The 27,994-nt window shown below is 58.6% G+C and overlaps 7 protein-coding genes across 13 annotated transcripts in view; 3 read left to right on the top strand and 4 right to left on the bottom strand.

The window, feature by feature from the left end:
- The first annotated feature begins 2,513 nt into the window (after nucleotides 1-2,513).
- Nucleotides 2,514-9,684, top strand: BICDL2 (BICD family like cargo adaptor 2). 3 transcript variants are annotated; one of them, XM_079120550.1, is made up of 10 exons: nucleotides 2,514-2,668; nucleotides 3,855-4,150; nucleotides 6,228-6,443; nucleotides 6,549-6,665; nucleotides 6,779-6,925; nucleotides 7,696-7,893; nucleotides 8,009-8,155; nucleotides 8,718-8,848; nucleotides 9,071-9,191; nucleotides 9,273-9,683. In XM_079120550.1, the coding sequence occupies exons 2-10, from the start codon at nucleotides 3,869-3,871 to the stop codon at nucleotides 9,432-9,434; spliced, it is 1,521 nt and encodes a 506-aa protein (XP_078976676.1). In that variant the 5' UTR covers nucleotides 2,514-2,668; nucleotides 3,855-3,868; the 3' UTR covers nucleotides 9,435-9,683. The 3 variants fall into 3 exon arrangements, with proteins under 3 accessions (XP_078976676.1, XP_078976677.1, XP_078976678.1); XM_079120551.1 differs by lacking the exon at nucleotides 2,514-2,668 and adding an exon at nucleotides 2,688-3,211; XM_079120552.1 differs by lacking the exons at nucleotides 2,514-2,668; nucleotides 3,855-4,150 and adding an exon at nucleotides 5,390-6,016 and having other exon boundaries at nucleotides 9,273-9,684.
- A 116-nt stretch (nucleotides 9,685-9,800) lies between these two features.
- THOC6 (THO complex subunit 6) lies at nucleotides 9,801-12,537 on the bottom strand. 3 transcript variants are annotated; one of them, XM_079120555.1, is made up of 13 exons: nucleotides 12,401-12,537; nucleotides 11,711-11,822; nucleotides 11,544-11,608; nucleotides 11,357-11,460; nucleotides 11,236-11,273; nucleotides 11,108-11,156; nucleotides 10,938-11,009; nucleotides 10,749-10,851; nucleotides 10,610-10,659; nucleotides 10,466-10,528; nucleotides 10,269-10,379; nucleotides 10,048-10,182; nucleotides 9,801-9,967 (listed from the first exon to the last, which is right to left on the bottom strand). In XM_079120555.1, exons 2-13 carry the CDS (start codon nucleotides 11,791-11,793, stop codon nucleotides 9,887-9,889), a joined length of 954 nt encoding a protein of 317 aa, XP_078976681.1. In that variant the 5' UTR covers nucleotides 11,794-11,822; nucleotides 12,401-12,537; the 3' UTR covers nucleotides 9,801-9,886. The 3 variants fall into 3 exon arrangements, with proteins under 3 accessions (XP_078976681.1, XP_078976679.1, XP_078976680.1); XM_079120553.1 differs by having other exon boundaries at nucleotides 11,711-11,826; nucleotides 12,401-12,534; XM_079120554.1 differs by lacking the exon at nucleotides 12,401-12,537 and adding an exon at nucleotides 12,067-12,381 and having other exon boundaries at nucleotides 11,711-11,826.
- Nucleotides 12,538-12,807: 270 nt separating this feature from the next.
- On the top strand, nucleotides 12,808-14,073 carry HCFC1R1 (host cell factor C1 regulator 1). The gene is made up of 3 exons (XM_079120561.1): nucleotides 12,808-12,940; nucleotides 13,400-13,528; nucleotides 13,724-14,073. Exons 1-3 carry the CDS (start codon nucleotides 12,846-12,848, stop codon nucleotides 13,857-13,859), a joined length of 360 nt encoding a protein of 119 aa, XP_078976687.1. The 5' UTR covers nucleotides 12,808-12,845; the 3' UTR covers nucleotides 13,860-14,073.
- A 236-nt stretch (nucleotides 14,074-14,309) lies between these two features.
- On the bottom strand, nucleotides 14,310-16,267 carry TNFRSF12A (TNF receptor superfamily member 12A). Its single transcript, XM_079120559.1, has 4 exons — nucleotides 16,091-16,267; nucleotides 15,298-15,402; nucleotides 14,987-15,121; nucleotides 14,310-14,907 (listed from the first exon to the last, which is right to left on the bottom strand). The coding sequence occupies exons 1-4, from the start codon at nucleotides 16,182-16,184 to the stop codon at nucleotides 14,852-14,854; spliced, it is 390 nt and encodes a 129-aa protein (XP_078976685.1). The 5' UTR covers nucleotides 16,185-16,267; the 3' UTR covers nucleotides 14,310-14,851.
- CLDN6 (claudin 6) lies at nucleotides 16,263-19,218 on the top strand. 3 transcript variants are annotated; one of them, XM_079120558.1, is made up of 3 exons: nucleotides 16,339-16,465; nucleotides 16,864-17,064; nucleotides 17,912-19,218. In XM_079120558.1, exon 3 carries the CDS (start codon nucleotides 17,933-17,935, stop codon nucleotides 18,596-18,598), a length of 666 nt encoding a protein of 221 aa, XP_078976684.1. In that variant the 5' UTR covers nucleotides 16,339-16,465; nucleotides 16,864-17,064; nucleotides 17,912-17,932; the 3' UTR covers nucleotides 18,599-19,218. The 3 variants fall into 3 exon arrangements, with proteins under 3 accessions (XP_078976682.1, XP_078976684.1, XP_078976683.1); XM_079120557.1 differs by having other exon boundaries at nucleotides 16,357-16,465; nucleotides 16,763-17,064; XM_079120556.1 differs by lacking the exon at nucleotides 16,864-17,064 and having other exon boundaries at nucleotides 16,263-16,465.
- Nucleotides 18,778-21,167, bottom strand: CLDN9 (claudin 9). The gene is made up of 2 exons (XM_079120560.1): nucleotides 19,662-21,167; nucleotides 18,778-18,875 (listed from the first exon to the last, which is right to left on the bottom strand). Exon 1 carries the CDS (start codon nucleotides 20,498-20,500, stop codon nucleotides 19,847-19,849), a length of 654 nt encoding a protein of 217 aa, XP_078976686.1. The 5' UTR covers nucleotides 20,501-21,167; the 3' UTR covers nucleotides 18,778-18,875; nucleotides 19,662-19,846.
- A 931-nt stretch (nucleotides 21,168-22,098) lies between these two features.
- The window catches only part of FLYWCH2 (FLYWCH family member 2), a 93,855-nt gene continuing 87,959 nt past the window's right edge, over nucleotides 22,099-27,994 (bottom strand). The window contains exon 4 of the transcript XR_013760637.1: nucleotides 22,099-22,122. The gene's annotated coding sequence lies outside the window, so the exon portion shown is untranslated. The remainder of the gene's footprint in view (nucleotides 22,123-27,994) is intronic.

Below are 27,994 nucleotides of genomic sequence, written 5' to 3'. Positions count from 1 at the left end.
CGGGATGCCCAGAATAGACTGGCCAAGGCATCGAGAGATCTGGGAAGGCTTCCCCAAGGTGGAGAACATTCCCCCCACCCTTGTGGATTGCTAGGGGCTCACCAGGTGGTGGGGAAGGTCAGTAGGCCATTTAGGCTGGACATGGGCCTGGAGCTTCCAGGAAGCTGGCTTGCTTGGAGAGCCAGGCTGAAGAACAGGTGAAGGTGGGGATCATCCCCTGGCTTCTTTCCTGAACTCATCCCAGCCTCTCCAGGGATTCCCTGGGGCTCCTCGGTCCCTCCTATCCATCTGCTTCCTTATCAGAAGGGAGGCTGAGGTGGGGGAAAGAGGATAGTGCTGGGAGGCTCTGATCCACATTGGTGGTCAGACTAAGGTCCAGCATGGATTCCTGGGTCCAGAGGAGGCTAGAGACGGGATTCGAGTGTCCAAAGGATGCCTAGGGCTGGGAACCAGGCAAGCCAGATGGGGGCCTACATGTACCCATGGACAAAGCCCTCTGAGCTGGTTCCCACCTGTGAATGGTATGACTTCGCTGGTTGCCCTGAGGTAGAAAACAAGGTAGCATGCTGGTGAGTCACCTTGTGACCTGGCAGAGGATCACCCGCATCTCATCCTTCGCTTCTATAAGCTGGAATCACTCCCATTTTGCAGATGAGGAAACTGAGGGCTTCAGAAGTTACTTGGCTGAATGGCACAGGCACACACATCTGGTAGGTGACCAGACTGGGAACCGCACTGAAGCCATGTGGTGCTGGGCGCCCATGAGCCAGGTTCCTTTGCTCTGTTGTTTTATTGATTCCTTTGGGGTTTACAGGTCTACAACCCCTCCCACGTCTTGGGTGGACTGCCAGCTCCTGGGAGGAGGCTGTGGCCACTTCCTCTCCAGATGAGCTCAGCCCCTGCCTGGTGGGAGGGCTCAACAAAGGTGTGCAGAATGTGGTGTGGTGTGGTGGGGACCCGGGGTCGGGACTCCAACACCTAGGAGAGATGCTGAGCTTACCTTTTCCAAGGAATCAGATGGCATTACCAAGGGGAGACTGGGAGGTCCTCAGCCCCACAAAGACCACCAGGCAACGTGACTTTTCTTTTCTTTCTTCCTCCTTCCCTCCTTTCTTTCTCTCTCTCTCTTTCTTTCTTTCTTTCTTTCTTTCTTTTTCTTTCCTTTCTTTCTTTCTTTCCTTTGATCCAGAGTCCCAGTCCCTCAACCACCCTTCCAAGGAGTATTTGCACTCCTTTTTCCACAAAGCATTTTCCTAGATTCCAAATAACTAGGCTCCTAGTTCCCCAAGACTCAGAGGCCTGACTCCGGGTTGGAGGTATGTGGACCCAGCTGATACTGGCTGCAAAATTATGGGGCTGGGAATGTAGCTCAGTGTAGAGCACTTGCTTAGCATGCATGAAACCCTGGGTTCTATCCCCTGTTCTGTAAAAAATAAAGCATAAAATGAATTATATGCATCAATTGTACTTCACACTCAGGTATGTACTGGCACTAGCTTGAAATCGGCCAGACGGGAGCATTTACACTAAGGAAATTGGCAAATGCAAGTCAGGGTTTTTGTTTTCCTGAGAGAGCCTATTGTTGACATTTACCAAGATCTACTCAGCCCTTCAGATGTCCTGCTCTCCGGGCCAGAGCCCCCATCCAATAGCTCAGGGAGTCCTGGGGTCTGAAGAGAATCATGACAAGCCATAAGACCATGGCTGGGATACCAGCGCATGCCCAAGCTGTACCAAGGCTGGACCAGTCTCCTGCCTTGGATTCTCTTCCTCCATACCAAAGGCTCTGTCCGCCTGGAACGGGAAACCCTGCATATTACAGGAACCGAGAGTCCCAAGTTTGGAGCCATGTGGCCTCAGGGGTGGCTATGGGCAAGTCACTAGAAGTCCTGGGTTCAGTGTCCTGGTCTGCAGCATGGCGATCAGTAAAGAGCACCACCACAGTCAAGTTCTGTCCACGGGACCCCAAGGAAGGCAGGCGACTTCCCTGTGCCTCAGCATGCTTGAGGTGGAGATAATAGTAGGTTCCACTTCGTTAGGGTGTCATGAAGGTAAACAAGTTATGCCTATAAAAGGTTCCCTTGGCAGAGGGCTTACCATGTTCCTTGTTAATTATTTCCTGCCCCACAGGGTAGCTGTGAAGAGAGAGGATCTCGGATGTGAGGGCGATCTGGCTGCGACATCTGTCACCCCATTGATCGCCAGGGTTGATTCGGCTGATCTGGCTGGCTAGGCGGGTGTCCCCTTCCTCCCTCACCGCTCCATGTGCGTCCCTCCCGAAGCTGCGCGCTCGGTCGAAGAGGACGACCTTCCCCGATAGAGGAGGACCGTTCTTCGGTCAAGGGTATACGAGTAGCTGCGCTCCCCTGCTAGAACCTCCAAACAAGCTCTCAAGAGAGAGGATCTGACCTCTATGCTCAGCGTAGGATCTGCACAGAGTAGGTACTCATTTAATGTTCCCAGTGATCATTTCCCACAGCAGCGAGATGAGCCAGTGTCTCTGACAGTGGAGGCGACTTTCCTTTGACTCCACCTGGCCATTCCGGCCACCAGGGGACGCCCCTGCTCCTCTTGCGGCACCGCCCCCTCACCTGTGCTGGCTGTGCACCTGGCGCCGCCTCCGGAAGAGGGGACCGCGGGAACCTCGGAGGGAGTCCGGCGGCGGCTGGTGAGAGCCTAGGGGGCGCCGAGGGCGGGGCCCTCCGGGCTTCGGGCAGGAATGGGCAGGACCAGGTCGGCGGGAGAGGATGAGGGAGACCCGGGCGGCCGGGCGGTCCCCTGGCTCCTCCGGGAAGCGGGGACGCCGGCAGGAAGGAAGGCGGTGGCTGGGTTTCAGACGCCTGGGGCTGGGGCCGGGGAGACCCCGGGGCGGCCCTGGTACCGCTGGACCGGGACTACGGTGACACCCGGGCTCCGCGGGCGGGGCTGCGCTGGGACGCCGGCGAGGGGAGGCAGGACAGGTGCGCGTGTGCGCGCTCCCGAGTGCCCAGGGGGCGGGACCCCCGAGAGGGCTGAGCGGGTGAGCCGGTGTGACCCGAGCCCCTGGAGCCGGGGCCCCCGCGGCCGTCGGGGAGCGCGGGCTCGGGTCCCCAGGGCGGGCCGGGAAGTAAACAGACACCCGGCGTGGCGGCGGCTGCGCGCTGGCCGGCGCAACCTGTTACCTCGCCCTGCCCGGGGCCTGGCGCCAGGGCCGCGGGAAGCCGGGCCAGAGGTGAGCGCTCCTGAGTCCAGACGCGTCGGGCAGGAGTTCTTCGGTTTTGCAAAAATTGGAGGACTGGGCTGGGAATTCGGGATGGTGGACACCAAGGGTGGAACCTCCAGGTCTGAAGGGGTCGAGAACAAACACCTGGGCCTTGAGAAAAGAGGAGAAAGAAGGCCAGGATGGGAAGGCCGTGGGCGGGCAGTTGGGCTTCTGCCAGGGGAGGGAGCTGTGCTCCTGGGCACCTGAGTTCCCAAAGGTGAGGTGAGGGTCCTGCGTCCTTGGGAGAAGTTGGATTCACCCCTCAGAGTCCTTAGAAACCTGGGTTCTGGGAATTTTGCCCCATGGTGAGGGCCTGGGAGCCACAGCTGGGTTGTGAGAAGGAGCAGGGACTGTCAGGAGGTGTCCTGTGGCCCCAGGGTACTGAGAAGAGGCTTCCTGGGGCAAAAGCAAAAGGCAAAGTTCACTTCCTTCTGCTCTCACCTCAGTCTACCCTGGGGACATTAACGGAGCTGGGTGGCCAAAACACAGATCATTAACCCTTGGTGGCCCAGGGAGGCCGAGGTCGCAGGACTGCCATGGCCAGGTATTGGCCAGCAGGGGGCAAGCCCACAGGGCAGCAGGGTGGCATGTTTGTAGCCACCTGTCCCCACAGATGCTGCAGATGCCATGAGCTCCCCGGATGGACCACGCTTCCGGTCGGGGCTGCTCTCCGGGGCTGCCTCCCCCAGTGGCGAGGACGGCTTCTTCCCCTTTGTGCTGGAGCGGCGGGAGTCATTCCTGGGAGGGGGCCCAGGGCCTGATGAGCCTGAGGACCTGGCCTTGCAGCTGCAGCAGAAGGAGAAAGATCTGTTGCTGGCAGCAGAACTGGGCAAGATGCTTCTGGAGCGCAACGAGGAGCTGCGGAGGCAGCTGGAGACGCTGAGTGCCCAACACGCTGAGCACGAGGAAGTGAGCCGGCTACTGGGCCTGGGCAGAGGGCAGGTGGAAAACAGGCAGGCCTGGGGTGGACAAGAGAAGGGAACCAGACAAGCAGAGGAGAGAAGAGCATGGGGCAGGTGGGTGGGCAGGAGGATGCCTCTGAACAGCCCAGTGGTTAAGAACAAAACTTCTAGGTTGGGGTATAGCATTTGCCTAGTGAGACCCTGGTTTGGATCCTCAGCATTAAAAAGATAAGAAAAAAAGAAAAGGAAAAAAAAAAAAAAAAAAAAAAAAAAAAAAAGAATTCTGAGGACAAGTCAAGATCTAGGACCAGACCCCCGTGGGGCTGTGTGATTCTGAGCAAACAATGACCCTCTCAAGATCTTAGGTCCAGCTTCTCAGCCCACAGGTACTGAGAGCCACTGCACCTTCTCCTGGCCAAATGCCCTCCAAACAGCATCTCAGTTCATTTTTGCCCAGCCTCTCAAAGTGGGAACAGTTCTTCCCTCTGTCCAGGCTGCTGTGAGCCCCTTTCCTCCTGGAGCTTCCTTGTATACTTGCTCCGTTGGCCCCAGTCCCCACGCTGAGCTGACCTGGGCAGTCATTTGCCCTGTACCTTTCCCACCAGGCTACCTGATGACATCCCAACGTGACACTGGGTTCCCCACAGGCAGGCACTCTCCCCCACATCTGCAAACCCGTTGGCTCCTCTACACTAGCTTCCAAATCTGTCCACTTACCACCTCTGCAGCCTCCACACTGACAGCATTGCCTTACCCAAGGCACTTCAGCACCCCATCACTGGCCCTGGGTCCCCTCTTGCCTCCTGGAGCCCATTCCCAAGAGGCAGCCAGTGAATGTCAAACACTACAAACGAGATGGTTTCTGTCCTGGTCCAGAATCTCCCCATGGCTCCCCATCACACTTAGGATAAAACAGAAACTCTTGCCACCACCCAAGAGTCCCCTCAAGTCAATCGGCCTCACCACTCCTCCCACCCCTTCTCTGATGGGGCCCTTTTCAGTTCCTGGAGTGACGCCAGCTTGCCCCCGCAGGCCCAAGCCCCCCCTTTTCTTCATCACTTCAGGTTTCTTCACCATCTCTCTCAAATTGCCTGTTTCAAGCCTGTATCCATTTGCCTGTAGCCCTCGGGACTCGAAGCTGCTTGAGACAGTGGATTTGGTGGTTTGTCAACGTAGACCCCAGAACAGGAGCTCAGGAAATATTGGATGGAGAATGGAGAATGGAGGATGGAGGGAGGGAGGGATGGAACTTGGACGTAGTAAAGACACTTGTCCAGACCACACGGCAACAGCAGCAGAGCCAGGACAAGTGGACCCTAACCTGTGAGCTTCGTCCTTCAGCAGGGCTGCCCCACAGTATTTGGTTAATACTTTGGCTGCCTGGGTTGGCATCCTTGCTCCACTGCGTCCGTGGGCAAGGCATTCAGCACCCCTGAATCTTTCCTGATCTGAGGATGTTCCATTCTCTGGTCGATGGAATGAAGTGGCCCAGGTGTCAGCTGGCAGGAATACCTGCTAACAGCTGTCACACCCGTGGTTGTCACCTGGCCCCGGCACTTCCCTGCTTTGAGGCTCTAGAGAGTGCCCCCCAACTTGTCTGTCTGCTAGTGCTGGGCATGGGTGTGCCAAGCGCGTCCCCCTGCTGGTCTGACAGGTTTGGGGAGGGTACGTAGAGGCGTGGGGCCAGGGCGGGGCTGACCAGAGTTAATTAGAGGGAACTGGGGGAGAGGGGCCGGGCAGAGGCCTGGCCTGCAGAGCCCCCAGGACACTGCAGCTGTGTGAGGCCATGGGCCGGGGCTTAAATTCAGCCAGAATCAGGCGCCAAAAACGGCGCTTGCGACCTCGGGTCCAGAAGCTCAGGCGGCAGCCAGAGGTGAGTGGCACCCCCCAACCAGTGTCGCCATCCCGCCCGCCAGCACCTCTCTCAGACTTTCTTCCACAGCTCTCTGATGCTCTGGGCTCTAGCTTTCTCCCTGACTCTCCTCTCTGGTCTTCAGGGCTCACGCAGTGGGACCCCAGGTGCTCTCTGATTGTCTGTCCCTCCATGTCTCCTTCTGTCTCTGACCCTCTGCCTGGTCCCACAGCGGCTGCAGCAGGAGAACCATGAGCTCCGAAGGGGCCTGGCAGCCCGAGGCGCTGAGTGGGAGGCCAGGGCTGTGGAGCTGGAGGGGGACGTGGAGGCGCTAAGGGCCCAGCTGGGGGAGCAGCGCTCGGAGCAACAGGACAGCGGCCGCCAGCAGGCCCAGGCGCTCAGCGAGCTCAGCGAGCAGAACCTCCGGCTCAGTCAGCAGCTGGCCCAGGTGGGACTGCCTGACATGTGGAGCTGACATGTGGGTCCCTGGGTTGGCCAGTGGGAACATCGGCTTGAGCCAGCTGAGTGCTCCACTGCCCATTCCCCCATCCAGGCCTCCCAGACTGAGCAGGAGCTGCAGAGAGAACTAGATGCCCTTCGGGGTCAGTGCCAAGCTCAGGCCCTGGCTGGGGCAGAGCTAAGAGCACGGCTAGAGAGTCTGCAGGGGGAGGTGAGTGCCAGCTGGGGGTTATGGGTTGGGGGTCAGCCTGAACCACAAAGACCCGGCTGGGTGCTGTATGGGGCCGGCCCACTCTCCCCACCCCACCCTGAGGCCTTCCCCAGAACCAGATGCTGCAGAGCCGCCGGCAGGACCTGGAGGCACAGATCCGAAGCCTGCGTGAGGAGGTGGACAAGGGCCAGGGCAGGCTGCAGACTACTCATGAGGAGCTGCTGCTGCTGCGGCGGGAGAGGAGGGAGCACAGCCTCGAGGTGAACTGGGGGGGGGGGGGGGCAGCTGGGCTCTTGGCAACAGCCTCAGGGTTTTCTGGGAGATGTGGCCAGAACTGGATCACTGGAAGCCCAGCGCCTGGGTCACAAAAACATGGGCCTGAGCTGGGGCAAGTGGGAGCCACAGGAGGCTGTTGAGCAGGGGAGGTGTGCTCTCAGAATGCATCAGAGCCTGGTGGCTGGGAGAGCTGGGAGAGGGCTAAGACCAGAGGTGAGGCCAGAAATGCCTGGCCCTGCTATCCGTGTCTGGGGTGGTAGAAGTGGAGAAAACGAACCAAAAGGGGAAGGGCCTGGTATTTGAGACCTCTGAAATTTGTGCTCTGGATCGCCTGGCTGTTTATCCCAGTGTCCCTTGTTACCACTGTGGGGTGCCCAGCCTGCTTTCCCACCTGTGATTATGGGATGATAATGGCACTCACCTCTGGGCTGTGGTGAGGCATGAGGCTTAGGAGAAATAAATGTTGGATCAAAGCAATTAGTGAGAGTTAGAAGTTAGACTGGACATGGGAGGGGACGCGCTGTGAGGTGACCTGATGGGTGGAACAGGCAAGGATGATGCCGGTGCGCCCTACTTTATAGGGGAGGAAATTGGTAGCCGTCCAGGGGAAGTCCCCTCTGATCTAGAGACTGCAGGACCGGGCTTATGGGGCGCGAGGCTACCGGGCACTCCAGCGCCCTCTGTGGGCCATCACCACGTACAAGCACCGGCGCTCCAGGCTGAAAGCCGGCGCTGTCTGTGCCGCCCTCCGCAGCTGGAACGTGCACGCTTCGAGGCCGGGGAGGCGCTGAGCGCGATGCGGAGGCTGCAGCGACGCGTCTCAGAGCTGGAAGAGGAGTCACGCCTTCAGGACGCTGACGTCTCCGGTGCCTCGCTGCAATCGGAGCTGGCCCACAGCCTCGACAGCGACCAGGACAAGGACCAGGACACTAGTGTATGTGGAGACACCCAGGTGAGCTCGTAGCCCACCAGCCCCGCCACCAGTGCCATCAACTAGGGGTGCAGGCTATGCCCCTTCTTTTCCTGCAAGATTCCACAGGGTACTGACTGAATCCTTTGGCCCACAGACCACCCTGCCCCTGGAGACTCAAGAGGCATCCAGACCCCAGCCTTCACCCCAGGAGAGCTTGGAGCCCCCTAAGAAGCGAGCACCTCTGAGTCCAGTGGAGATACTAGAAGACAAGGAAGAGGAAGTGGCTAGGCTGCAAGATGAGGTGGGGGAAGGGCATAGTGCTGAATGTAAAGCCCCACCAGCTCCCTGTTCTTTCCCACCTTCACTTCCCAGACTGCCCACTCAGCCTCCTATATATGGATTTCCCTCCACCTCAACATGCTTCAAATGTCAACTTATGCCAGGTGTAATGGCACATGCCTGTAATCCCAGCAACTCCGGAGGCTGAGGCAGGAGGATTACTAGTTTGAAGCCAGTCTCAGCAACTTAGTGAGACCTTCAGCAACTTGGGGAGACTCAACTCAAAATAAAATATAAGAAGGACTAAGGATGTGGCTCAGTGGAAGAGAGCCCCTAGATTCAATCCCCTCCACCCCCCAAAAAGAACATATCCCCCATGCGCATGGCCCCTCCCCCACCCAATGCCGATTCCACCATCCTTCCAGCATATACCACCACACCAGTCTTGCCCCGCACCAGTCTGAGGGCCTCCAAATTCAGGAGTCTTCAGCACGGTGGAGCAGGCAGGGGAGGACAGGGGAGCCAGGGAGAACAGGAGCCTAGGCTGCCCGGAGAGCCACCTTACTGCCTGTGCCCTGCTGCAGATCACACTGCAGCGGGAAGAGCTGCAGACCCTGAGGGAGGAGTTGCAAAGGCAGAAGGAGCTTCGGGCACAGGACAACCCCGAGGAGGCCCTGCGCTGCGCTCTCTCGGACCGGGAACAAGCTGTGAACAAGTGAGCCGCTGCCATCTTTCACCACCGCCTCACCGGGGCGACAGGCCCCCACGGTACTCTGGTCCTTCTGGGCTCCTGATTCCCTGCCATCTGCGATATGGGTCATCATCTCCACCTCCGAGGTCTCCGTGTTACCAAACCCCTCCCGTCGAGGCCCAGGAGCCCACCACCATCCCGGGTCCTGGAGTCCCCGGCGCCCTCGGACCCGCTTTCCCCCCGCAGGGCCGTGGAACTGTCCCTGGAACTCAGCCGCATCTCGCTGGAGAGGGACTCCCTGTCCCGGGAGCTGCTGCGCACCATCCGCCAGAAGGTGGCGCTGACACAGGAGCTGGAGGCCTGGCAGGTGAGGGGCGGGGCCCGGGGCGGGGCCTGGGGCGGGGGGGACCTGCGCGCTGACCCGCTCCTCCCGCCCCGCCTCCCGCAGGACGACATGCAGGTGGTGATCGGGCAGCAGCTGCGCTCGCAGCGCCAGAAAGAGTTGAACGCGGCCGCGTCGGCCCCACGCCGTCCCGCAACACGCTTCTCACTGCGCCTGGGCCCCGGGCCGGCCGGCGGCTTCCTCAGCAACCTTTTCCGAAGGACCTGAGGGCTGGGCGACCACCCTTGACCCACTCTGGGGCGTACTTTCCTCTAAGGGCCAATGGAGCGACAGGGCCTGGATGTCTTCCAAGTGGGGTTGGTGAACTCTCCGCCCCAGGAGGCTAGACAGGGACTCTTCGGGAGTAGGGGCGGCTTTGGGGCCAGAGGCCCAGGTGGGTGGCGGGGGCAGGTGCAATAGAGCTTCTATTTTCCCAGTCTACATAGGTCTATTATTTCTAAGCACTAGACTCCCTGAGTCTCTGGCTGCTCCAGGTCAGGGGTGGGGATGGGTATTTATGTATCAAAATCAGACAGAGTAATATATAAACCACTAAGTCAACTTGGCCTCCATTCTTGGGAAGGAAGCACGTGGAAAAAAAATCCTGAAACTTTATTGTAAAAAAGAAAGAAAAAAGAAAAACACTCCAAATCCCTGGGATGGGGGTGTGTCATCAGATGTCAGAAGGACAGGGAGAACGCTCGGTAGCCCAGGTTGGTGAAAACATCCACCCGGCAACTACTGCCAGCAACTGTCAGGACCTAAGGACAAGAAGGGTGTGACTGACCTGCCGGCACCCCCAGGCCTCCTGGGTCTCTCGAGAGACTCTTGCTTCACCTACCTTGCACTCGGGGGCTGCTGGCTGCTGGTTGAGGCTGAGGCTGAGCAATCCCGGGGAGGATCCAGGCACCTGGGCCTTAAGCTCTCCGCTCAGCTGCCAGTGGTTGACGCAGCGGCCCTGGCCAGCTGACAGAATCTGTGGAGGGCAGGGAGTGGGCTCATGGGTCAGGGCTAGAGAGTGGAGCTGGGCAGGGGTGGCAGAAGCAAAGCAGAGGGCCTTACCAGGTCCTGGTAGAAGGTAACATGCTTCTGTGGTGCCCGCATGGGAAAGATGGTGGTGGGTGTGGAGGAACGGAGATGCCAGAGGGTGAGGGCTGGGCCCCCGCCACAGACCTAGGCAGAAAGGTAGGAATCCCTAGTCACTGAGAGCCAGGGGCCCTCAGCTGCCACCCATCTGACCACACACTCTGCAGGCTCACCATCCAGTCCGAGTCAGTGGCCAAGCATCCGATCCAGCGCCCGTTGTGCGGCCTTGAGCACTCCTGAGAGGGCGGAGAGGAGAGGTGAAGACAAGAATGGGGGGATGGGGGTGTAGAGAATGGATGTATGAATCCTGTCCTCACCTCGTGCTTATAGACCTCGATTGTCTGCACCTCTCTGACCGTGCGGAGGTCTGTGGGAAAGAGCCATGAGGACTCCTGAGGAGCCCTGCTGATCCCAGGTTCCCTCGCCACCCTCTTGCCATCCAATGGACCCACTTACCCCAGAGTCTCACAGCCCCATCCTCACCACCTGACAGCACCTCAGGGCTGCGTTCCCGCAGTGCCAGGCAATGGATGTAGTCTGTGTGGCCCCGGAGGGCCCGCTGCAGGAGAGAGATGAGGTCAAGAGACACCCAGGAAGAGTGCCTCCCTTAGCTCAGCTCTGCCCCAGCTCCAGGGCCTTGCTCACCGTGAAGGTCCCAGTTTCAAGGTCCATAGTGTGCAACTGACAGTCTCCCCCAGCCAGGATGAGGGAATTCTCCTGCAAAGGAAGGCAGGGCAGAGCTGGAAGTCAGTGCCAGATCAAGACAGGGAGAGGACGAAGGATCAGAGCTTCAACAACTGTCACAAAGGTCAGACCTTGGGGACAAGCAGCAAGGCATTGATCTCAGGCACTTCCAGGCTGGTCCTAGGGGACAAAGAGCAGGGTCAGCACCAATGGCAGGGCCCTTACCCCACCTGTCTTCCACCACCTGGCCCTGGCTCACCTGTATGGGGGCTGACGACGCCACAATTCCTTACAGCCCTTTGTAGGGAAGACACCAGGTGACCTCAAAGGCTCTCTGGCATGGGGCAGGCCAGCCCTTCCCCAGGCTCTAGACTCCTTACCTTCTTGAGGATCTCTGCCCAAAGCCAGGCCTTCACCTCCCCATCTCCAGCACTCAGCAGGTGTCGATCAGTGGAAACCATGCTGTAAACGGGCCCATCATGGGCTAAGAGAAATGAAGAACCTTAGCCCATCCTGTCCCCTCTTCCACTCCAGGTCCTCTAGGCCAGACTTGATGGCTACACCCACCTTGGAAGGTCACCACGGGTTTCTTGCTTTCCTCTTTGGCCTCTGAACTCAAAGCAGCGGACAAGCTACAGGGGGAGACAAGGCCAGGTCAGAAGCAGGGTGCACTCGTGCCCCACGAGGGCCAAATGCCAGGGCTCACAGATGCAGGGAGCAGGGGGCAAGGGTACCTGAAGATAGCAATCTGTCCATAATTGTTGCCTGCCGCCAGGAATTTCCCACAGGGTGAGACACTCTGGGAGAAGATGGTCATGTGCAGTCGCTGCAGGGCCTGAAACACTTCTGTCTGTGGGGAGAAGCTGGATGAGGCCCCCAGTCACAGACCCCTTCATGCCTTCTCTACCACAGGACTGGCCTCCCCCGGCCTAGACTTCTCAGCCCTCTGTTGAGGTGGCCCACCACAAAGGCACTTGCCCATGTATTCCCAAGAGTGGCTCCAAGAAGAGCCACCAAGAAGAGCAGGGTCAGCACCAATGAGGCAGTGCCCTCACCCCACCTGCCTTCCACCCACCTGGCCCTGTCTCACCTGTATGGGGGCTGACGACGCCACAATTCCTTGTGATACTCCTACCTCAGCCTCGAGTCCCCAGAAGTGAGTTTCCGCGCCTGCTCTCAACTTTTTTTTCTAAGTGACTCTATTATTCCAGCACAGAAAAATGCTGTGACATCTAATTCCTATCCTCTTTCATGTTAGGCGGGAGGGCTCTTCTGAGTTACTCTCCTGCCCCTTCCCGGATTAGAGTCCAAGTCCCACAAACCGCCCACGCACACCAGGGCTGTCTCATCTCCCATTGCCCACCCAGTCAGAGCAAAGTGTGGACTACAAACCCCAGAAGGCATCGCGCGCACAACAGACTCACCTGACCCAGAGGTACCGCTAGCGGGGCAGCGCGCTCCATCTCAGGAACTACTAGTCCCAGAGTGCTCCGCGCGCAACGTCGCCTTCCGACTCCGGATGTGCCCGGAGTGGCTCCCTTCCGCTGTTCCCAGCGTCTTAACACTGCCGGCCGGCAGGGCGCGAAAAGTGGCCCGCACGTGCCTCCCGCACCCCAAGAACAGAGGAGGGCGCCGCGAAGTCCCCCGACACTAAGTGGCACCCGCCGCTGCCCTGCTACGTTGGGACCCCTTCCCCCAACCCGCCGAACCAAGCCGCCTTCCAGCCACGCGCCGCTGGTCTTCCGCGCTTGCGCAGGCCTCGCCACTGCGCGCGCCTGATACCACGCCCCTGGCGGTGGGCCACGCCCTCGGAGGCTCCGCCCCTGTCACCCGGATCCCACCCCTCCTGCCTTAGTACCCCAAACCTCAATGATCCTGCAGCAGCCCCTGGAGCGGGTCCCCCCAGGTCGGGCCCTGCAAGACCCGCGGACCGCCTCAGGGGCAACTCGAGGCCTGGACACCAGGTACGAACGGGATCCCTGGATTGGTCGGACTATGGAGCGCAGGAGCCTTGGCTGGGAACCCAGGGCCCGCCTGAGGGTTGATACAGGGTGGGCCAAACAGCGGGGTAGGGATGAGGCTAGGAGCTTAGGGTTTAGACTTGCCAGATACGCTGTTTGACGACCAGAAGGGGTGGCTTAGATGCCACCAAAACAGAAATGGACTGGGAGCTCAGGTGCTGATGCTGCAGGCTCAGGTGGATAGATCTTTGGGAAGGGACCGAGAGAGTGGGGTGCTCCTGGCTCTTTTTCCCAGCTCCCCTCTCCGAGGAGCTATGCCTATGAGCACCAGGCAGCGCCTGGAGAAGGAGCAGTGAATTTGAGGGCAGGGAGGACTTCCAATAAGATCAGTGTTCTCTGATGCCCATCCAGCTACCTCCCCTCTCATTATCCCTGCCTGCCTTCCTCCCCATCTCTTCCCAGGGAGCCCTTGCGAAAGCAGTTCCTGTCTGAGGAAAACATGGCCACCTACTTCTCTCGACTCAGCCTACATAATGACCACCCTTACTGCAGCCCCCCCATGGCTTTCCCACCAGCCCTGTCCTCACTGAGGTAGGTATCTACACTAAGTCTTCTAGAGGATCACACCCGGTCCTCAGAGCTGCCACTCATCCTACCCTGCCTCATCATGCTATTTTTAACTTCTAGCCAACTTCTGTGCTGATTCACATCTTGACTCCTAGGAACCTGGACCCAGATCCAGGCCAGCTTTCAGCCCAATGCCTTGACTGTCATTTCTTCTTCCAGGAGTCCTTGTTCAGAACTACTTCTCTGGCGCTATCCTGGGAATTTAATCCCAGAGGCTCTTCGGCTGCTGAGGCTGGGAGACACCCCTGGTCCCCACTACCCTGCAACCCCAGCTGGGGACATAATGGAGCTCTGAATAATAGTGGACAACACCATTCCCCATTACAGAGGAGACCACAACCCTCAAGGGACTAGGTGCTTATCTTCCTCCAGACCAGATGTTTGGGCACCAGGACCTTCCCCAAGAGAGGAGGACACTAAACTCAATGGAACCCTGGGATGGGAGGGCAGCAGCAGGGGAAGGGGAGGTATGCCCTCAAAAAGGGAATAAAAATGGCTGAACTATTGAAGGCTTCAGTCTGAAACCTGAGGCCTTTTGGGCAGGGTGGGGTGCTGGATGCTGGTGTCTCTCCTCAAGATCTTCCCTGGAAAACGGTCAGGGCTGGCCAGGTCCTGGCAGGCTAGGCTCCAGGCATTGAGAATGTGTGAGTCAGAGCCTCACCCCCCCGCCCCCGCGGCAGACTGACTCACTCCCTCCCTCCAACTCCGGGGAGTCAAGCTGGAGATCATGCCACACTCCAAACCATTTAAAGTTAAAGTTTCTTTTATTAATAAATTCTCCCTCCCCTCCAAAGCTCTCCCCAAAATAAATATCTCTTCCCCGCTTGGGGTTGCAGGGGTCTGTATCTTAGGGCCAGCCCCCCTAGAGGGCCAGCCCCCTAGTGTTAAGAACAGGTCTCTAATCCCCCAAGCTGAGGACCCCTGGAGGAGTTTTAGCCCATCTCTGTGGGTGGGGCCTAGTGTTGTGTCTGCCCCTGAAGCCAGCCCGTCATCCAGGGCATCAGGGGAAGGGGGAAACCCCCTTGTGCAAATGCTGCAGTCTCTTAGTGTGAGCCAGCCTGAGGCTCTGTTTGTGTCCTGGAACCAGGCACAGGGCAATCAGACACCTTGGAAGGCTCTCCTGAACCCTGGGCCCAAGCCTGAGGTGATTCACTGCCTGCCCCGCCTGTGGTTCGAGGAGCCTGGCTAGGCCTGTGTCTGGGAGGCAGGAGCTGGCTCCAGAATGAATGAACGAATGAATGAACCAATTACGAGTGAGTGCCCGCACAGGCTGCTGGGGGTGCCCAGTCACTGGATCAGCGCCACACCTGGACAGCCCTCTCCACCAGTCTCCTCTATGGGGGCTGCAAGATAAGACACGGTCATGAGCAGCGAAAATGTGGAAGAGTGATGGGGTGAGCCGCAGGGCCTGGACACACTTACTGGTAAACTTCTCTCTCCTGCGGCACCGTCTCCAAACCAGGAAGGCAGAAAGCAGCGCCAGCACCAGAGCCAGGCTCAGGGCACCCCCTAGGATGGGCCAAAGCAGCCGGAAGGGAGCAGGAGGTGCCGCAGCGCCTGGAAGCCAGTAGTCGAGTCAGACTTGGACCCTCTCCGGATCAGCCCCGCCGACCTAGAGCCGAGTCTCAAGCCGGCGATTTCCCAGATCGGAAGCCCTCTAGACCCCTCTCCGCCCCAGCAACCCTCTCGGCTCCGCTGGGGTCCACTCGCTGCTCGCCCCGCCCCCCACTTACAGCCCAGGCAGAAGTCGCTGTGCGGTCGCGCGGGACACGAAGCACAGTCCATGCACTTGTCCAGGTCCGCGCTCCAGGAGCTGCCGCTAGAGCAGGGGGCGGTGCCTGGGGAGGGGGCCGCGGGTTAGGATGGGGGCGGGACGCGGCTATTCTGGGGGTTGAGGTCAGGGTCGGTCGGCTCGAATAACGTGAGTCACCGGCGCCCTCCCCCCGCATTCCTCACAGGTGACCGAACGGCCTGACCGGGAGATGGCAGTGCGGGGGGGGGGGGGGAGTAGCGCGGGACTTTGGGGAGAGGGGTCAGGTCCCCACAACCCCCCCCCCCGCCGCCAGCGAGTGACTCACTCCTGGGCACTCGGCCCGACCCCGGTCCCTCCCCCCGCATAGCTGGGCACTGAAGTCACCGAATGGAAGGGGGCACCCCACATGGTATAGAGGGCATAGACCCCACGGCCCTCCCCAAACCTTCTCCCCGACTCTTCAATCCCTGGGGCTGGGCAGACCCCTTCAAGACCAGGCTGGGGGTGTGCCCCTCACCAAACGGAACATCCCGCCTTCAACTTACTCTACTGTGGTACCGACTTTTGGGACTGAAGACCTCACACCCCAACTGGACGTGCAGAAAACTGAGGGCCGACTGGGAATGGACCTTGAAGTGGGATGGGACCTTCCCCACTAGAAAACCGGTATCTGAAGACCACCGGACCTCAGGTCCCTACGTCTGTCGGGTTCCCCAGTTCCGGATGGCCCTCCAGGCACCCAGTCCCGGCTCCGACCCCTGTGCCCCGCGTACCTGGTGCCTGCTCCCCGGCCGCGGTGCGCAGCAGCACCAACCCGAGTCCCAGCACGAGGAGCCGCAACAGCGGGCGCAGCGAGCCGAGAGCCATAGTGCGCGCCGGGAGGCCGCTGCCGTCTGCACCCGCCGACCAGCGGCGGAGACCTAGGACCGCGGCCCCGCCCCCGCCCCCGCCTTCCGGGGCGGGGCCCTGGCCTCCTCCCGCCCCGCCATCCGCTCCGGCGTGCTCCTCCCAGTGCTGCCCGCTACGCTCAGTCATTCGTTCAACAAACAGTCCCCGCGCGCGCGAGCCTCCAGTACCCTGCGAGCATGCGGACCCGACACTGCCCACTCGGCGCCCAAACCCGGAACTTGTGGGATAGAGAGCATCAGGTATGAAACAACCCATAAAAAGATAACTGCTGCTTTCTTATGTAATTTTTAAGTCTGTGAGATCTTTCAAGATTTTTTTTAATTTTGCAAAGCTGGGGATCGAACCCAGGACCTCCTACACTAGCACTCTACCACGGAGCTACATTCCCAGTCCTCCCAAAGATTCTTTAGAGCAGGGGATACCAGCTGCTTTCTTAAGGGCCCCGGGGGCTGCAACAATAACAAAAATAATATTCCCTTTAATTCCTACCTTAGGGCACACACATTAAATGCAAGCTTGCCGTCTTCATTTTTCAGAGTAGAAAACTGAGGCTCGGGAAAGTTGAATGAATTCCGGAGGTCATGGCGCTTGTAAGTGGTGGCTGGGGCGTCAGCCAACCCGGGTCCGCAAATCCCAGCCGGTTGCAGGTGCAGCAGTCTGGATCTTGAGCGCCCCTCTCTGACTAACCTGGGATGCGTTCGCGCCCACTGCCGACCCGGTCGGGGTCTCTGCCCCTCCCCCGGGGAGGTGGCCCAGTGACGTCATTGCCTCTTTAAGACCCCCGCCTCCGCCGCGGTCCCCACACTCGGCCTCCGAATCCTTCAGGTCCTTCACGCAGGTGAGCCCGGGGCAAGTGTGTACGTCGGGCGAGGGAGAGACACCTTGTGGAGCCTGGTACTGGGTTCATGGGGGCGCGTGCAGTGCTACCTGAGTGGGCGCGTCCCTGCGCACGGGGCTGCATCGAACCCGGCGAGCGGACCCGCGACTCGAGGGTGAAACGCCCCTCCCCCTCCCCGGGACAAAGGCACCGAAACCCCGTGAGCCCCTCCCCCACCTGCCTTCCCTCTCCGGGGCGGGACTCCCCTCCCCCTCACCTGCGGGAGCGAACCCAGCTGCCGCGCGCCATTAAGCCCCTCCCGGGTACTCGCTCGGTCCCATGCAGTGGTGGCCCAGGAAGTGGGTGGTGGAACCGCCCGGGCGCCTTCGGACAGTCAAGCCACAGTGTGTGGAAAGGGAAGGGGACGAGGGCAGGGACGCAGAAGGGCGAAACCTCCTCGGTTGGTGAGCCCGACCTCTTGGGCCTGACGAACACAGGTGCAGCCAGCTTGGTGGTAGAGGAACAGGCTCATAGAACAGACCCTGGGGTTTTATCTCCTCTTGGGACCCTAACATGGCCTTTTAGTCTAAATACACACAAAAATGCCCCAACCTTGAGGGCCCACTCCTTGGCCCTTAGGGGAGAGTGGAAGGGTGGACCCAGGCAGTCAGTGTGATGGTCTTGGAGAAGGAACTCGGGTCCCCTCATCTAGATGCTCATTTTGCCCATGAATAAATGAGGCTCAGGGAGTACAACCTGCTGAATATCAGGACCTGTGGCCAACTCCCAGGCTGTTGGCATCCTGCGTGGGGGCCCCAGCTGGGACACGTAGTGTTTAACGTTCTTCTGCTTCTCTTCTCCCACACAGCATAGCCCTTTCAACACTGCCATGGCCTCTGCTGGTCTGCAGATTCTGGGAATTGTCCTTACGTTGCTGGGCTGGGTAAAGGCTCTGGTTTCCTGCGCCCTGCCCTTGTGGAAGGTGACCGCTTTCATCGGCAACAGCATCGTGGTGGCCCAGGTGGTGTGGGAGGGGCTGTGGATGTCCTGCGTGGTACAGAGCACCGGCCAGATGCAGTGCAAGGTGTACGACTCGCTGCTGGCACTGCCCCAGGACCTGCAGGCTGCACGCGCCCTCTGTGTCGTCACCCTCCTCTTGGCCCTGCTTGGCCTGCTGGTCTACCTTGCTGGGGCCAAGTGCACCACCTGTGTGGAGGACCAGGATTCCAAGGCCCGCCTGGTGCTCACTTCTGGGATCATTTTTGTCATCTCAGGGGTTCTAACCCTGATCCCAGTCTGCTGGACGGCCCACACCATCATCCAGGACTTCTACAACCCCCTGGTGGCTGAGGCCCAAAAGAGAGAGCTGGGGGCTTCCCTCTACCTGGGCTGGGCGGCCTCGGGCCTTCTGATGCTGGGTGGGGGGCTGCTGTGCTGCACCTGCCCCTCCGGAGAGGCCCGGAACTCCAGCCATTACATGGCCCGCTATTCAGCATCTGTCCCACATTCCCCCTCCCGGGGACCCTCCGAGTACCCCACCAAGAATTATGTTTGATTCTAGTGAGGGAGCGAGGGCGCCATGGACCAGGGAGCCTTGGCCCCTGAGCTGGAGCCTCAAGACGCGCTGATTCCCAACAGCTCTGGGTTTGGTTCTTGTATTTTGCTGTTTTTGTGGGGGAGGGGGAGGTGTCTCTAATCCATTTGATAACTGAACCAAGATGACCCAGACTCCCACCTGGGTTCTGCTGTTGCCGTATTTCACCTTTGGATGCTGTTTTGTTTCTGGATTCGTCTTCATTTCGAGCATCCCCATCTTGGAAGCCAAGCTGGAGCTGCGGAAGCAAAGTGAAAGCTGCTTTCTGCTCTGGCCTTTGTGACCACAAGATGGCGTACCCCAAGAGTTCCTGCTGTTTCTGGGGGCTGGGCTTCCCTAGACTTTCAGGGACAGCCACACCTCTTCCTGGTCAGGCCTTCTCATCCCAGGAAGGGCTCCTGATAAAGCTACCAAAGGACTGCCCACCACCTTGTCTTCTGACCTCTACCTCCTCCATTATTACCACATCCTCCCCCCAAGTCAGGTCCCAACTGTACTGTAGACCCCCCACCCCCACCTCTAGCCCTGCACATGTCTGCCCACACAAGATTTTACTAAATAAAGTATGTTTTGTTACTGTGCCTTTGCTGTTGCTGGGGGCTGAGTGCCCAGCCTTTCTAGAGGAGGAGGTGGTGGGTACAAGCCAGTGATGATCTCTTGTCCCAGATCTATCCCTGGCTTGGAACCCATGGTCCCAATATAGGTTATCCACTGGGCAGGCCTTGGACTGACACCTGAGGGGAGTGAGTACACAAAGCAGAGAAAGTCCGATTACAAGATCTCTTTTTATTCCAGATTCCAGATTTGCAGGCAGAGGTTGGGGAACTGACAGCCTGGCTGGTCCCCAAAGGGCCTGCCAATGCAGGTGGAGGTTGGGCCAAGCAGGGAGAGCATGCTCCCCTTCTTTGGAGACAAGGAAGTGCTGTCCTTTGTTCCTGGGGCAGGGGAAGGCTCAGGAAGTGAGAGGCCTGTCTATGTCCTGGACGACAGAAGAAAATGGGGGAGACAGGGTGGGCTGGCCTACCCAACAAGCTTTGGCCCTGTTTTCAACCCCACTGAAGGTGAGTTCAGCCAGAACAGCTGAGGACTCTAGTAGAGCCAGATCTGGCTCCAGCTTTGCAGAAGGAGGCTCCCACAGGGGGAGGGGCAGTTAGAAGCAAGGGTGCAGAGGCTGAAGGTGCAGGCCCCTGGAGGAAGCCTTTGCTGACCTCACACGTAGTCTCTCTTGTCCAGCCCCGACGCACCTGAGCGGGAGGGGATGGAGTAGCCCAGCCTAGGTCCACGGGGCCGCTCAAACTGGGGTGGGGGGCATGTGCAGCAGAGAAGCCCCCCACCCAGCATGAGCAGTGCAGCAGAGGCCCAGCCCAGGTAGAGGGAGGCCCCCAGCTCCCGCTTGAGGGCCTCTGCCACCAGGGGGTTGTAGAAGTCCTGGATGATGGCGTGGGCCGTCCAGCAGACCGGGATGAGCACCAGGATGCCAGCAAGGAGCAGGAGGACTCCAGCGGTGAGCACGATGCGGGCCTTGGCGCCTTCATCCTCCACACATGTGGTGCACTGGGCACCAGTGATGGCCACCAGCAGGCCAAGCAGGGCCAGCAGGAGGGCGACAACACAGAGGGCACGCGCAGCCTGTAGGTCCTGGGGCAGTGCCAGCAGCGAGTCGTACACCTTGCACTGCATCTGGCCGGTGCTCTGCACCACGCAGGACATCCACAGCCCCTCCCACACCACCTGGGCCACCACGATGCTGTTGCCGATGAAAGCGGTCACCTTCCACAGGGGCAGGGCGCAGGAAACCAGGGTCCCCAACCATCCCAGCACAGCCAGGGTCATGCCCAGGAGTTCAAGGCCAGTTGAAGCCATCGTCCCTCAGTTAGGTCTTCCCAGGCCCAGTCTGGTTGACTCACAGCGGAGACCAAATGAGTCAGGTGGGTGGGTTGTAGGTGCCCGGGGAGAGGAGAGAATCAGTCGTTGCCTTTATACCAGGGCAGTCCTCGCATCTGTAGGCCTCTCGCAGTTGTCTGATCCTCACGGGATAAAAACCAATCTCTGTCCTACTTGTTTGAGGGGTTTGCCCCCTTGGTGGCCTACTGCCCAGCAGACTTCTTGCAGTCACGTCAGGCCAAGCTCACCCAGCTCAGCTGCTCCCCTCCCAGCTGGCGCTGGTTCCTGTTGAGCAGTGCAGCAGCTGAGGTGCCACCTGAGGCCTCTGCAGGTCTGGGCTGCAGGCGGGGTTTTAAGGACCAAGCAGGGGAGGAGCAGAGTGAGGAGTCGGGAGGCCTTGATTGGGGCCCTGAGGACTGAGGCGGAGAGCTGGAGGTGCGTGGGAGGGGGTGGCACGGGAGCCTCAGGGTCAATAGGAGGGGGTTTACCTCCACCAGGCGGGACTGGGGAGGAAGAACCACTTTGCATGAATGCTCGAGGACAAGGAATGGGATGACCTGGGGCAAGTTGAAAAATAGCGAGGAGGGGAGGTGAGGTGACTGGCTAGGGACGAAGGAGCCAAGGGGCCCCGGGGCCTGCCCTCTGAGCCTGCCTGCTCCCCTGCCACGCTTGCCATCCCCCTGCCCCATTTCATGATGTAAAGGAGCCTCTGCTCCCCGAGTATCGAACCCCCTCTCGGTCCCCACACCCTCCCAAGACTCCGGAATCTGATCTGTCTTCCGTCTCAGCCCAGTGGCCCTGGCGGCTCCCGGGGGAGGGGCCCCGCCCCCACGGTTCCCTGGGCAACAGGTGCCTGGCACCCAGCTCAGGTGGCATTGCCCTGACAACGGCCTAGAAAACTACCTCCCTTCTATCTCAGCTCAGGTGTGCCCACCCCACCCCGACTGCCGAAACTGGGGGGCTGAGCTGAGCTGCTGAAAGCCTCCAGAGGCCAGGGGACAAAGAGGAGCCTGCTGGAGAGGCAAGCAGCCTGGGGCCACCCAGGTGCCCCGAGCAAGAAAGGGCGGGGCAACCCCCGGGCAGGGTACAGCTCCCACTCCGCCTCCCGCCATTGCTTGAGTGGCCCGTCTGGCCGCCCAGCCAAGATACCCCAGAGGATTCTGGTATCCTTGAACCCTGCCTTCCAGTCCACAGGAAAGAGCCCTGGGCGCCCCCTCATGGGGGACAGCCTGAGAGTGGCACAAACATTCAGATTCTGACCCTTACCAGGAAGAGATCATGGAAAGTCAACTCCTTAACCTCCTTGCATCAAAGACCCATTTGAGAAACTTCAAGAGATCCACATCCTCCATGGGAACACAGTCTGGCAAACATGTGCCTGTCATTGTGGGGGGGCTCAGGAACTCCCTCAAGCCCTTCCCTGGGGACTAAGAATCCCTGAGGACTATTATTACTATTTATTGGTACTGGGGATTGAACCCAAGAGTACTTGACCATTGAGCTACATTCCTAGCCCTTTTTTTCCCCTTTGAGACACTCACTAAATTGCTGAGAGTCTTGCTAAATTGTTGAGGCTGACCTTGAACTTGTGATCCTCCTGCCTCAGCCTCCCATCAGTCACTGGGTCACTGGGATTACAGGTGTGAGCCACCATGCCCAATGAGGACTATAATCTAAAAAGGGAGTAGCATTCACACGATTTCCAGGGAGGTGCACGGATCCCACGAAGTGCTGAGTGGGTCCTCATCCCCGACAGCCTCTCACCTCCATGCCTCCTCCCAAGAAAGAGCTGGGGATGAAGCTGGAGCTTACCTGGCCATGGACATCAGAAGCTGATGAGGACAGGACTGGGTGCCCCCTCTGCACACCTGGTGGTAGGGGAGGTGAGACCTTCAGGACTTTGTATTCAAAGGGACTTCATTTACAAAGGGTTCTAGCTTCCAGGATGTTCAGGAGTGGAACTCAGGAGCATACCTTCTGGGTATGAATTTTAACACTTTTGGAAGAAAAGTTTATGGCAACCAAGAGATTTACAAAGGGGTTTGTGATCCCCAAAAGCTTGAGAATCTCTGCCCACCAGAAAAATGGAGCCGGAAGCCAGTGCAAGTCAGTGGGTTGGGAAGGTGGACTGGGTGGTGGCTTCCTCCACCACCACTGTGTGACTCCCCACAGGAGGCAGACCCTCCAGGATGAGGGGCTGGCTGAGGGCCCTAGACCAGAGGAGGTAGGAGGTGCCTTTTCCACAGAGGCAGGGGTGGGGTGGGAACCCACAACAGTGGGTTAGACAATGGCCTATCCCCAGCCCTGCAGTAATGGTGCTGGCTTAGTCCAGGTCATCCAGCCCCTGGGGCTTGGATCTCAAGGATGAGGGGCTGGTGGAAAGAATGGCAAATAGAGACAAGCCTGTCTGTGGGCTCCCTCTGTGGCCTTCAGGGGCTGCCAGGAATCCAGCCATACAGGTTTGGGCAGGTGTCAGGTGGCAGCAACAAGCTTGGGGATCCAGAGGGCCCAGACCCTACCCTAGGCAGCCCCAGATAGGGGTTTTTCTATTCCCCAGGCCCAGAAAAAGTCCTCTTGCCTTAGGTCTTAGGTGGCCAACTCACCCAGTTGACCTGGGACATTCCAATTTGAGTATCCCCAGTTTGATTGGGAGAGCCAGGTCCTGGGCTGCACAACTGCCTTGGGCTGCCCACATCCTTCTTTCTTGTCCTAGGCCTCAGTGTGCCCCTTCAGCACCTCCCCAAGAGGATTTTTATCCCCTGGCCAGTTTGAATATTGAGTCTAGCCTTCTGGAAAAACTGGGATAGTTGGTTACCCTACAGCCAGGCCTTGCCCCAGTGGCCTACGAGCTCCTGGGAAACTCCAAACCCGTAACAGCATAATTGGGTGGTGGGCTGGGCCCAGACCTGGCACCAGAGAGGCCCTTCCTGCTTTGGTTCAATGTCTATAGAAAGCCAAGTAGAGAGCTGCACTTCCAGGAACCAGCCAGCCCCAGAGGGGTGCAGGACTTAGGCACCTCCCCAGTGATCAGCACCTGCCAAGCTTGCCCACTGGTGGCCCAGGAAGCTCAGTGACACCCACCCACGCCTCCCATTCTTCCTATGATAAAACAAAATGTCACTCCCCAAAGAATGGGGCAGAGCAGAGAGGGGAGATAGCCCAGGCCCTCTCTTAGGTACCCCATCCACTTGGACTCAATTGGATCCTGGGAATTGAGGGGTTAAGTTGGGATCTAAGCAGGGACTGAGGGGGTTGGAATGCCATTGATATGGAGAGCTGGGCCCCTGCTCCGCCTGGTTACCATCTCAAAGGCACTTTAACTATCCACAGGTATCCCCACCCCGCCTCTCCCAGGCAGGAGCGGAGGTGGGGGAGGGAAGCTTACAGTGCACTGCCCTGGGAAGAAGTCGAGGCTGGGCCTCAGTCCCGCTCCATCAGCCAACCCCATCCTGCAGTGACAAAATGACTATCTTGATTCCCTCTGGGAGAACCAAGGGACAGAGAGGCTCGGGTGGGCAGAAGCAGCTCAAGCTCAACTTTGGTAGGGCAGACGTGGACAGATGCAGGGGAGGGGACTATGGCAAGTGGCCTGGGGCTGCACCACAAGAACCCTCAGGGCAGTTCCACTCCCTGCCTGCTTGAGGACCTAATTTCATGGTGCACAATCCAGTCCCTAACCTGAGAGTGCAGAGGAAACCAGAAGGCCCCATAATTCTCAGCACAAGCAAGCCCTGAGTGCTGTGGAACCCTAACCCTCAGGAAGTAGGACAAGCTTGATGCAGCCCAAACCGACTTCAGAGCCAGCTCCCGGGGGGCGGGGGCGGGTGGAGAGGGGCTCTGGGTGCCCTTCCTGACCATAGTGGACAGGGGCTCTCCCCAGTGAGCCTCTCAAACACCCATTCCTCTGGAGCCTGCCATTCCCTCCTTTCCAGGAAAGAACTGTGGCCAGACCTGAGACAGACAGGGACCAGGATGATAGAGAGAAACCCTCAGCCTTAATAAATAATCTGTTACACTAAAAGTCTCCTACTCCCCTGCTTTTACAGTATATGAAATGTGCCTTTTCTCTCCCTTATTTATTTATTTATTTATTTATTTGGGTGCTGGGGATTGAACCCAGGGCTTTGTGCTTACAGGGCAAGCACTCTACCGACTGAGCTATCTCCCCAGCCCCTCCCTTATTTATTTTTATTTTTTGGCAGTGCTGGGCCTCATGCTTGCAAGGCAAGCACTCTACCGACTGAGCTACCTCCCCAGGCCCCTCCCTTATATTCTTAATCAAATCAACTAAAAACACCAAGTGCAGGATGATGCCAGAAAACATTATAAGAGCCAGGCACAGTGGCACATGCCTGTAATCCCAGCCACTAGGGAGGCTGGGCAGGAGGATCACAAGTTTGAGGCCAGCCTCAGCAACTTAGTGAGACTGTGTCTCAAAATAAATAAAAAGGACTGGGATGTGGCTCAAGGGTAAAGTACCCCTGGGTTTAGTCTCCATTAAAAAAAAAAAAAAAAAATAAAAACTTTGCCTTGTCATGTCTACTGAACTCAAGTATCTACTTTTACTAGCATTTTTAAAGTTCCCCTCTCCACTATCGATTACCCAGGAAGCACCCCCCCACACCTCCAGTTCACGCTCACCTGGCTTTAGCCCCTGGTGTGGGAGCCACCCTTTGCTCTAGTCCACCCCAGGACCTCTGGGCAGGTCACAACTGCCTGGCCTCAGGTGACTCCAGGCTTAAAGGGACAGAAGTGTAGCTCTGCCTAGCTCCAGGGCCACCTCAGGTATTTTCCAGGTGAGCGTCCCACACTTTGGATATAGGGACTGACTTGGACAAGGCTTTTGACAAGAGCATGGGGCAATTTCACTTGTAAACTTGAACAGACACAGTGACTGGGTAACAATTAACTTTATTATCAGTTGTGATTGTCTTCTTTCAACCAGCAGTAAGTATGACTCCAGAGCTTTGAGGGTGGGGTCCCCATAGTGCTGTCCTTAAAGGAAGGTATTCATTGTCTCTGCTGTCCACTTCTTAGTTGAGGGGAGGGCTACACGATACAAAGTGGGGTGGGGAAGCAGCAAGTTAACAGGATGGGAACTTGGCCATAATTCAGAGGAAAAAGACAGTTACTTTGTTTTCTTCTGGTGCCAGTAAGAGCTTTATCAAAATACTAGTACCACTGGCTCCTGCCCAAGGGCTCCAGTACCCTGGTCAGTAAGGGACAAGACCTAGAAGTTCTGGGAAAACAGGTAGGGAGTTGGGCCAGCTCAACAGGGGAGGACACTGCCTGTATGGATTTCATGGCGATCCACAATCAAAATGTAGAATCTGGGAATGCTACCTTACCTGATAAAAGGATCTTTGCAAATGTAATTACAAGAAGGATTTCAAGATGAGATCATGGATTGAGGGTGGGTCCCATAATCCAAGGACAGATGAAAACTGGAAGATGTGAGAAAGGCACAGAGAAGCTTGTGGGGTAGGCGGAGACTGGAGTGATGAGGACCAAGTCAAGGAGGGCTTGGAGCCACCAGAAACTGGGAAAGGCAAGAAGAATCCTTCTCTAGTGCCTGAGAGAGAGAGAGAGAGAGAGAGAGAGAGAGAGAGAGAGAGAGAGAGAGAGAGAGAGAGAGAGAGAGACCCTGCCAATGCCTGTATCTGGGATTTTGGCTTCCAGAACTGAAAGCAGACTTCTGCAGACTTGGGCCACTCAGTTTGTGATGATTTGTTATCATAGCCATGGAACTTAATGCACTACCCTCTTGTTGGTGAATTCTGGGCTCTTAGAAGTCCCTCAAAGTCAAGATTGGCTTCCTGTTACCACTGCTGTGCTGCCGTAGAAAGCCGGTGAGGATCGGCCATCTGTGTGGTTACCTGAGCCTCTGCCACCTGTGGAACAAAGAACTTCATTGAGTGGCACTGCCTGTACAGAAACTGGCCAGGTGGGGGTGGAAGGCCAATCAGGCTGGAGAGACAACAGGAGCTTCCTCTTAGGACTCAGCCTGCAGTTCTCCTGTCCCATAAGGATGACTTCACAGCCCTTGTATGTGATCTGCCTGCCCACTATCGATTGTCCATCACCAACGCTAGGGGCCAGCAGGACCCCTGGATCTATTTCAGTTAAAAGTACGACTAAGACCTGGGAGGGAGGATCTGAATTTCCAAGGGTAAACAGAGGAGGGCCTCAGCCATGGCATCCTGTCCCCTTATAAGGGAAAGTGATGCATTCTGGACGGTGGTTGAAGCATTCTAACTTGTTTTCATCCCTTAATCCCCGTTACTTCCCCATGTGCTGCACTCCATTTGCTACCCTGAACACCAGCCAGTTTATCAGCACTGGGATAAGTGACATTCTTAAATAACCTTGCAAGAGGTTTCAGGTCGGGAGAGAAAGGTGGGGAAAAGCCCCTAATTTACTTAAAAGGACTTTATGGTAGGCTTAAACGCCTTTCTTCCCCAAACCTGGGCTGCTGCCCTGATAACCTTCTCTTGACCCAGTTCCGGCTCTGAACCACGCCTTCCGAATCTGCCCACGTTCGGAGGCTGTCCACTCACCTGTCCGCTGGCTCTGCGGCAGGTGGCCTCGGGAGGCAGTCAGCAAGGCGGCGACAGGAAGAAGTGAGGAGGTGGGGGCGGAGGGAAGACGGGCAGCGGCCAGGGGTCGCGGGGTGCGGGCAGCGCCAGCAGGTTGAAAGGCGAGGGTCGCGCAGGCAGCGGCGGGAGGGGCTGCGGCGGCGGCTCGTCAAGCAGAGGCGGACGTCCGCGTGCGCCCACGGGCCCCGGCGCGGTGGCGACCGCGGCTTCGGGCAGTGGCGGCAGGGGCAGGTGCGCGGGCGGCGGCGCGGGCGCGGGCAGGCGCGGCAGGTCCTGCAGGGCGAGCGCCGAGGCAGGTAGCGCAGGCGCGCAGGCCTCCGGCGGCAGCTCCGGCAAGGCCAGGTGGTCGCGGGGGCCCCAGGGCGCCAGGGGCTCGGGTCGCAGCGGGAGAGCGGGCAGCGGTGGCAGCTCAGCCCGGGCGAGGGCCCAGGGCGGCGGGGCTCCGGAGCTCAGGTCCGGCGGCAGGCCCGGTAGCGGCGGGTGAGGCAGGGACCGCGGGGGCGGCGGCGTAGGCGGCAGCGACGCGCGGGCACGGCCCAGCTGGGAGTGGACGCGGCCGCGGGCGAGCCGCGGGTGCGAGCGGGAGCGGGGCAGCCGCGCCGCCAGTTTGGCTGCTGCTGCCACCCCAGGACCCGGCGCGCGCCGCCCGCTGGGGCCTGGTACCCCAGGACTGTGGCCCCGAGCCGAGCTGCGGATGGCCAGGCAATCGGAGGTGCACGCTGCCGCGCTCCAGCCAATCAGAGGCCGATGCGCTAGCGGCCCTCGGCGTCTCTCCCACCAGCTGACGCAAACTCTCCGTGGCAGCCAATCAGAGGCTCAGAGCGCTCCATCAAGTTCTATTCCCTCCTTCCCGTAATCCAACCAATCGTCTTGTCCC

This window comes from Sciurus vulgaris, assembly GCF_902686455.1.
Source record: "Sciurus vulgaris genome assembly, chromosome: 18".
NCBI classification, from domain to species: Eukaryota; Metazoa; Chordata; class Mammalia; order Rodentia; family Sciuridae; genus Sciurus; species Sciurus vulgaris.
Note: the sequence above shows the minus strand (reverse complement) of the source record. Positions and strands in the feature narration are given on the sequence as shown.

Coding starts and splice junctions, on each gene's coding strand:
- HCFC1R1 (XM_079120561.1), top strand. CDS start 12,846: ATGATCCTGCAGCAGCCCCTGGAGCGGGTCCCCCCAGGTCGGGCCCTG. Junction 12,941..13,399: donor ACTCGAGGCCTGGACACCAG/GTACGAACGGGA, acceptor ATCTCTTCCCAG/GGAGCCCTTGCGAAAGCAGT. Junction 13,529..13,723: donor CCAGCCCTGTCCTCACTGAG/GTAGGTATCTAC, acceptor TTCTTCTTCCAG/GAGTCCTTGTTCAGAACTAC.
- BICDL2 (XM_079120550.1), top strand. CDS start 3,869: ATGAGCTCCCCGGATGGACCACGCTTCCGGTCGGGGCTGCTCTCCGGG. Junction 4,151..6,227: donor AACACGCTGAGCACGAGGAA/GTGAGCCGGCTA, acceptor CTGGTCCCACAG/CGGCTGCAGCAGGAGAACCA. Junction 7,894..8,008: donor GTGTATGTGGAGACACCCAG/GTGAGCTCGTAG, acceptor TTTGGCCCACAG/ACCACCCTGCCCCTGGAGAC.
- TNFRSF12A (XM_079120559.1), bottom strand. CDS start 16,184: ATGGCTCTCGGCTCGCTGCGCCCGCTGTTGCGGCTCCTCGTGCTGGGA. Junction 15,403..16,090: donor GGCCGGGGAGCAGGCACCAG/GTACGCGGGGCA, acceptor CCCCCTCCCCAG/GCACCGCCCCCTGCTCTAGC. Junction 15,122..15,297: donor CAGCGACTTCTGCCTGGGCT/GTAAGTGGGGGG, acceptor ACTGGCTTCCAG/GCGCTGCGGCACCTCCTGCT.
- CLDN9 (XM_079120560.1), bottom strand. CDS start 20,500: ATGGCTTCAACTGGCCTTGAACTCCTGGGCATGACCCTGGCTGTGCTG.
- THOC6 (XM_079120553.1), bottom strand. CDS start 12,439: ATGGAGCGCGCTGCCCCGCTAGCGGTACCTCTGGGTCAG. Junction 11,157..11,235: donor CGTCGTCAGCCCCCATACAG/GTGAGCCAGGGC, acceptor TTTGTCCCCTAG/GACCAGCCTGGAAGTGCCTG. Junction 11,010..11,107: donor CCTTGCTGCTTGTCCCCAAG/GTCTGACCTTTG, acceptor CTTCCTTTGCAG/GAGAATTCCCTCATCCTGGC.
- CLDN6 (XM_079120556.1), top strand. CDS start 16,403: ATGCGGACCCGACACTGCCCACTCGGCGCCCAAACCCGGAACTTGTGG. Junction 16,466..17,911: donor TGTGGGATAGAGAGCATCAG/GTATGAAACAAC, acceptor TCTCCCACACAG/CATAGCCCTTTCAACACTGC.